The 8205-nt window shown below is 36.0% G+C and overlaps 1 protein-coding gene across 1 annotated transcript; it reads left to right on the forward strand.

Annotated features, from left to right (window-relative positions):
* Positions 1 to 751: 751 nt before the first annotated feature.
* Positions 752 to 7787, forward strand: LOC104547564 (protein SON-like; the record flags this gene model as incomplete). The annotated part of the gene is made up of 4 exons (XM_010193320.1): positions 752 to 892; positions 2694 to 2882; positions 7150 to 7260; positions 7671 to 7787. Coding segments are annotated over 4 exons (558 nt in total), but the record flags the coding sequence as incomplete, so codon positions are not given.
* Positions 7788 to 8205: the final 418 nt, after the last annotated feature.

Below are 8205 nucleotides of genomic sequence, written 5' to 3' on the forward strand. Positions count from 1 at the left end.
ATTTTATTTTATTTTATTTTATTTTTTTCTTGTAAGGACTGATAAGAATAGTGCCATCAACTTGTCTTGATTTTTAGTGATGGAGCTGCCCATTTGCTCCTTATATGGCAACAATTAGGTTATCAAACAGATGGGACTTACAATGATATGAACCTGAACTAGAATCAGATCACATATATGTTTTATTTTCAACCACTGTTGAATATAAAATGGGGATGTCTTATGTACCTGACCAACATAATGTATTCTGGAAGAGATCTGAGATCTTCTGGAGCCATTGCTTCTGACTACCAGTCCCTGCACTATCAGTAAAACTTAGAATTAGTAACTATTAATTCTTTGGTTTTGCTGTGTAGTAGTTTTGTGAGTTACACTGAAGCTTCTATCAGATTGCAATATGCTAGTTATGTGGGATGCCAAACAACCTGTGAGATCCTACTCTGGAATGTTTGCAGCCTTAGACACACATTTTGCAACTAGCACTGCGTACCCAGTTTTACACTCTGCTGCTGAAATCTTACATCTGTGAAATTATGTGCTGCCTGAGTACCTAACAGACCTAGGTAGGTGTTTGATGATGTGTGTGATATGTCAAAAGTACATATATTGATGACATTGCTAAAAGATTTTCTCAGTTTATACCTCCTGCTTTAGAAAAGAAAAGCATTTTTTTTGTCAAAATGTTCTTTTGTATGCTGGGGTTGAAAGTCCAGGTTTATTCAGAGCTGCCATGTCCTTTTTTTAAAATTAGAAATGCAAGAAGATTGCTCAAAGTACAGATGATGTGATAGTGAACAAACCTCATGTTTCTGATGAAGAGGAGGAAGAACGTCCTTTCTATAATCATCCTTTTAAGCTCAGTGAACCCAAACCTATTTTTTTCAATTTAAGTGTGAGTACCTCTTTAAATTTCAGTATTTTAAGTTGTCATTTTAAAATAATGTGAATAATTTTACAGGCATTAAACAGGGATTGGTAATCTTGGTGAAATTGCACTAGGATGTTGTTAGAAGTGCACCTTGCTACAGTAACAAACTTACCTGCAGTCTATGAAATTGTGGTAGTTCCCGTAATAGGATTGAAACTGTTCTTTTTATTAATGTATTTGCAGTTTGTAAAGCTTAAAAGACAAAGAGGATTGGTTTCACTTCATGTTTTCATCACAGAAATGCCAGTATGGATTTGCAAATGGCTTTAGAATTGGAAAATGCTTTTGGAATTGCGTTTTTTTTCTTTAAAGACAAACAAAAGACCCCCAGCAAAGTTCAAAAAGCATTTTGAGGTGTTTCTAAGTAGGATGATGCCATCAGCTTGTGCAGACTCCAAATCTTGTATGTTTGTCTGCTTCCTCAGTAGATCTCAGGTGTTCATTAAAAGAGAACAAAGCTCTGTTAGTTTTGAGATGAGCCAATAGAGAAGTAAATGTTGTGTTAAGAATGAGGATCACTGATGTTGCCTGTTACTGAGAGGATCTGAATGAACCATTAAACCCCTTCCTTGGGGGGTTGCATATGACTCTTGTCAGAGGTTGTGTTGGCACTTCTGTGAGTATGAGCACGTTGAATAAAATCAAGGAGTGTTTCTTTAAATGCATCTGAGGTCTGTATACTTTGAAGCGTGGATTAGATAGAATTTGTCTAGTTTTGTTGTTTCTGTTTTGGTTTGCTTATTTTACTGTTATATTTTTGGGTTGTTTTTTGTGCCCATGAAAGTCTACTCTGATTTTGTAGGGTATAAAGTACTATAGAAGTATTAATGTGCTAAGTGAAAATACAAATAGCATTTATATTTTTATGTACAAATACATATAGCTTGTGGTATACACAAAATAAGCAGAAACACATATTTGCGTAAGTTGTCAGGTAGGATTTAGACTTTATAATGTGGTGCAATGAAACTCCGGAAACCTTGGGATTCTTACTGGCTCCAAAGAGGAATGTCCTTTAGTGGTTACGGGCTGCTGTACCTGTTCTCCACAGTTTTGAGCTTTTTAGCATCATTCTTTCCTTCCTTTCTGGATTCTAGTCTTGCTACCGTTCCTTTGGTAGTAGGAGTTTACCCAATATTGTGAGCTGTCTGGACTCTGTTTTCGTTTTGGAAGACGAACCTGTAGATTTCTGCAGGCTCTTAGTGTATTAGCAAAACTGTGTAAGGAAAGCAAGCTCATGGACTTAAATGTACTTTGAGATTTATGCTGCTATTAAAAATAATAGAAAATTAGAAGACAAAATGTTGAAAATGGCTTTGTCTATGTATAATAATATAGAGATTTTGATCGTCATGTGGATATCGCAGACAATGTATTTTGCTGCGCGGGATTTTTATTTTGGGGCTTTCCATTACAAAATACACGTATAGCAGATTAAGATTGTTCTCTTTAGGATGAGGTGGAGGGAAAGCAGGGAGGTTAATTGTGAGGGTGAGGTTTTGCGTATTTTTGGCTACAGAGGCTAATTTAAGTGATTTTAGCTTCTAGCTGTTTGTTTAGTTTTCTTGTATACTGCAGTTTGTTGCTCACTTGTGTATTTTTAGGGCTGTGCTAAAATTGTTATAAAAGCTTTTGGTTTGATGTTAGCAGGATGACTTTTATGAATATTTAATACCAAGTGTATGCAGTAAGTTGTTTCTCGAAGCCATGTTGTGATTATTCTGCGTTTTCAAGTTTTAACTTATTCTAATTTTATTTCTTTAAGACTCCCAGCATAAAACCAGCACCACCACCACAACCAAAAAATCAGGTCAGCCTGTCAAAGGAATTTCCTGTTTCATCTGGGTCTCAACATAGGAAAAAAGAAGCAGATAGTGTCTATGGAGAATGGGTTCCAGTTGAAAAAGGCAAAGACGATGGCAAGGATGATGTTTTCCCCAAACCATCCATTGAGGTAAGGAAGGGAAGGAAAGCATATCATATAAGAAAACCAAAACCGTTACCTGGTCAATCTGGTGTTAAATTGCAGTCTGTGAAGAAAAAGAAAAAAAAAAAGATTACATAGGTTAGTATCTTTAATAAGCTAATTACCTGAACTGCTGCGGTCTTCAAACTGGTCGCTGTGCCCACATGGGCAATGATGAAAGCAACCTGTACCCGTACTGTGTGCTTTTTTCAACTAGTGACTTCTTTGTCTCAATAGAATTTAAACTTTTGCTTGAAGATGGAAAGAAGTTTCTTGTCCAGTTTCCTGCAGAGGTTAATACCCTAAGTTGAGACTTTCATAATTATAAAATGAATAATAATTGAAATGATCCTACCAGTATCTTGCAGCAATAACATTGCATTGAAATGTAATCCATTAAAAACAGGTTGGAAAGTAGTTTCTGAAACTGCCATTGCATCTGAGTGTAACTACTAATTTTTCAGCTGTATAGTCACATTTTCTTACGTGGTTGGTTGTCTTCCATGTGGTCTTCCAAAGGAAAATCTAATTGTATAATAATAAACTAAAAAAAAGCAAATGTTTTTCCCCTTGAAATGCCTTCAAAAGGATATTTTGTGGGGTTTTTGTAATTAAGTAAATGAAATATTTAAGACAGATGTAAATTTTTTCATGTTGTTCAAGTTGATGTTAACCTCACTCTGCCTGAAGACTCGTTCTCATACCTTTCAAAGCAAATAAACAAAAAAGCTTTGGCATCAACTTCTGATGAAGAAATCTTACCACTTGGTGCGTTTCGTTTTTCAAGAACTTTCTAAGATTGTACAGTTCACTTCCTGAAGCACAGAAGGTATTTTCTTCTGGGTCTTTTACAGCACCAAAAGCACAATGAATATAACTTCCTCAACAGGTGTTTTCAGGGTATATACCTCAGTGTCAGGCACCCAAGTCATTGCCCTGTCAGTGTAGATGGTAACGGCTGCTTGGTGTTTGTCATGAACCACTAAGAAGACAAACATTTGGAAATGTTTGTGCAGAATGTAATTCTCCCAGTTACTACTGTATGCATAAAAAGTCCAGAGCATAGAAACACTGTACTAACATTTGGCCGTGTTTTTACCAGGCAGTCTTGTCCTTCAAATGATCAATGATACGCTCATAATTCAGGCAAGCCATGTAGATGTCTGCATCCAAGTTGCCAATGACGCTAGGCTTGTGTCTGACAAATGGGGTTAGCTAAGCACTGATGGTTTGTGTACTGATTATGTAGAAGAGGCCTTAAAAATTGATACGGGAGTAAATATATTGAACATCGCTTTCTTTCCTTTCTGTCACATGTATGTTTATAAATGCTTGTAACAATATTGTCTGTTTTTATATAAAATAAATACTTTTATTTGCCTTTATCTTAACTTGGTTTCTGTTAAGGGTGATTTCAAGGGTCATTAGCTGACAGCTGAGCATACTGTTCCCTTGGGTTTGCCAATCCTTGATTTTGAAATACAGAGCTACTTTTGCATTAGCAGAATCCCTGTGTGTTTCTCCAAGGAGTATGAAAGGTAACAGGGTGCTTCTCTGCTTAATTTTTTAAATGCTTATGGGAACTCTTTGTGGATGAAATGGCTTCCTTTGAGCAAAATAAGCCAGACAAGTCCCCTTGCTGGTGGAGTAGGGTAGTGGGGGAGTGTACTTAGATCCTCAGGAAGTCTGACGTAATAATTGACCTTCATTTATTGTTGCTGATGTTGAAATCTGATTGTGTCAATTCTGATCCAAGCTTATGCTGACATTAAAAAATAATATATAATTGGTTTTACTTTTACATTTTTATTGAGTCCCAGAATTAGAGTAATAAGCAGTCTGAAGTGGCCCTGCTAATATATAACAAATTGTTTTAATAAAACATTATGCTCTTAATATAGGTGTTTATGGTACTAGGAGATGGAGGAAAAATTAAGTAATCCCAAGTATCAGCATGTCTCTAGAAGCCAGAGAAACCTATGAGAAAGAAGCTCTATTTGAAAGTATGGAGTTGAAGTTTTGTATTTAAGTTTGGAGTATACACAGGTGACTTATGCGAGGAAGCCATTGTGATCCAAAAATGTAGTAAATGCATTTGGTGTATCAATGGACCTATGAAGTACATCAAAAATTTTTGCTTTCTATTGTCAGCCTCTTCCTTCTTGCTTCAGCATTTGTGATTTGTGTCTGTGGGAAAAATGTTACTAAAAGTCAGGATTGGAAAGGCAGAACTCTTACAGTTAACATGCTGACCTTGGAACTGTTTTATTTGACTAAATAATAACTTCTCATACTTCAAGCAGAGATTTTTGTTTTTCAAGATCCAAAGCTGCCACCGAGTGTCTTGACATAATACAAAGCCATGATGGTCTCCAAAATGGTGACTGACCATGTGGGGAAAGTGTATGGGATTTCTAACTAACCAGGGTATCTACTAATAGGCCCCAGTCCGGTAAAGCACTAAAGTACACATATGTGTTTAAGTATGTGAGTGGTCCCAATGTGGTTTCAGTGGACTACTTGCATGCCTATGTGTATTGCTGGATTGAAGCTTTTGGTGAGTAGAATAACTTTTATTTATCTCCTGAACCAGTTTCACAAACAGAACATTACAGAATTATTTTAACTATGTAAGGGAAACTTAGTAACTCCAGAAAGTGTGTATTTTAAACAGGTGTTGTTTTACATACATGACTGTCATGTTAGGTGATGGCTAGAGAACCTTTTAATTCTTCTTGTGCCTTGTTTATGATCTGTGTTTTTGTCAGTTGGGACAATAAGTGAACACTGAAGTCGGTTTCATAGACACACAGGACTTCTGGAATTTTAAGTCTGCCTTGGTCAGTGCCAGGTGTTTCTGCAGTGATCTTCCCAACAGAAACATTTTTTGTTCTAAACAGTAAAAGAAAAAATAAATAAATCTCTCATCTTGAAATAAAATCTGATAGACTGCAAAAATAATTTCTCTGTTTTATGCAATTGTACACATTCATCTCTGTCTCTTACTGTTTCCCAGTATTTACTAAATTCTTTGCCTGGTTCCTGGGACGGGGATTTTGTGGGTTAACTCTATTTTTCTGTTCGGTAAAGTCAATTTTAAATTAGTTTTGATTTCTTCTATTGGCCCTTTATTCTAGCACAATGTGTGAGAGGCTAAGGTTATGAGAAGTAACCAGAAAAAGATAGAAATCTTTTGTAAAACAAAACAATAAATAAACCATCAACCTAAAGTCTGTATGCCAGCTGCTGTTTTGATAATTTGGTTTCTTCTGTGCTTCAAACAGTTCCAGCCCTTCCAGTATCCTTCACATGCTCCTCTCCAAAGAAATCTCACTTGTCTCTGAGCACTCTTCTTTTTCTCCTCTCAAAATAGAATGATCCATAAAATGCACATCATCTGAAGAACAAGGCACAAGCAATTTTACAGAAGAGCTGTATGCTAGCCATTATTTATTACATCTTTATCACCCAAATATGTTGGATTTCTCTCTCGATTGCTTTGCACGTAGAGATTTGCATTCAGCTTCTTAATTTCCTGCGTATTTTTACCCAAATGATTCAGATTAGTTTGTGCGAGAGAATTTCAAATTAATTTTTCTTAAAAGTCCATTCTAGTTCTGCAGCACAGATCTAAATAAGCCTTTCCAAAACAATTAATTTTATGAGTTATGAAGCTGGATTTACCTTTATGCAAGTCTATTTTAGGCTGATGATTAAGATTTGAAACACTAAATAAAGTCAAGTTTGTGGAATACATCTGATTCTTGCTGTAATTTTTTTATAGCTACAACTTAAAGTTTCAGTGTGACTTAATAGTAGGGTGCTCATGTGAACAGCTCTGCATGAAGGCTTTTTTAAAAATAAATCTTTGTTAAATTACATTTAATTCTGTTGGTTGATAAGGTTCCATTGAACATTAATATGCTTCTCTATTAAAGTAGTATATGCTAGATTTGTTGGTGACCAAAATAGTTTGTTGAAAGTAATTATTCTGATATTTTATACGTACACGTGATACTAAATTACCAGGGTATTTAACTTCAGATTTTGTGTTTGTTTAGGAAACCCATGTTGTATATATTTAAGTAGTCCTAGGATTTTTTTTCATGTTGCCTATTTATATATCAAACCAACTATTCAATGTGTAAAACAACTCTGTGGTATTTGCAGCATTTAATCTACAACAACTTTTTCCAGATCAAATTGATACTATGGTAGCCTGATGTATTTTTGAAAATAATCTTTTTCTTCCTAGGGCGTGGACATAACTACAGCTATGAATGACCGAGCAGTGGCTCAGAAAAGGCTTAACGAAAACACGTTTGATCTGGAGGCCATGTGCATGTTAAATCGTGCACAGGAGCAGGTACGTTGCAAGTTTTCATCAGCATTTTGGTGAACTTAAAGCATGCACATGTTTACCCTTCATACCAGCTGATTTTTCTTGCATGCTTAAGTACAGGATTTTGGAAGCCCGATTTAAGGGCACGTGTTTAAAAACTCTGCATTTATTTTGCACTTCATAACCCTGATTTTGAGGATAAGCAAACCATGTAGATCTAGCATAAACTTGCTAGATTTTGAGCTCAGACTTCAGGGTTAACATACAAAGATGCTCAGGTTTTTGGAGTTTCTGCTTACAAATAAGCGTTAATGAACACAGCACTAAGGGTAGGTGAGGAATCAATAGGAAAATTATTGAGAAGCAACAGAGAATTGTAAAGGAAAAATGTGCAAATTTTTATTTTGGTCTTACATTTGATTTTTACTTTGCAGATTGACGCCTGGGCTCAATCAAACCACATACCTGGCCAATTCACAGGAAGTACTGGAGCACAGATACTGTCCTCAGATGAACTGTCCAACAGTGGTCCCCAAGCATGGATTAGAAAGGTAGAAGTCATGCAGACGTACTTGTTTGACTATAACGCTTTAAATAGCACTGAAAGTATCAGAAAATACAAAAAATGTGCCTTAAAAACCTGTGGTAATGCATGTGTCAAATGCAGCAGGTTGAGTTAAATCATTGTCTGATCAATTTAGATACCTCCTGTGGCTGTGTCCATTTTTTTTTTGTGCATTAAGGTGTCGCTCATGATATAGAGTACTTCAATAAGGTGTGTGACTGGGATTTGAGACAGGTTGGTTCGTATATACTGTTACCTTACAGTGAAATGACATTCATGATGCTGGTATGGTTGCAGTGGTAGGTCCATCACTACTTTTACAGGACTGGGACAGATCAGGCAAGGTTTGATCCTGATGTTACTGAATTCGGTGGTGTTTTGGCATCAACTTCAGTGAACCAAGT

This window comes from Mesitornis unicolor, unplaced genomic scaffold (genome assembly GCF_000695765.1).
Source record: "Mesitornis unicolor isolate BGI_N332 unplaced genomic scaffold, ASM69576v1 C13673101, whole genome shotgun sequence".
Classification (NCBI taxonomy): domain Eukaryota; kingdom Metazoa; phylum Chordata; class Aves; order Mesitornithiformes; family Mesitornithidae; genus Mesitornis; species Mesitornis unicolor.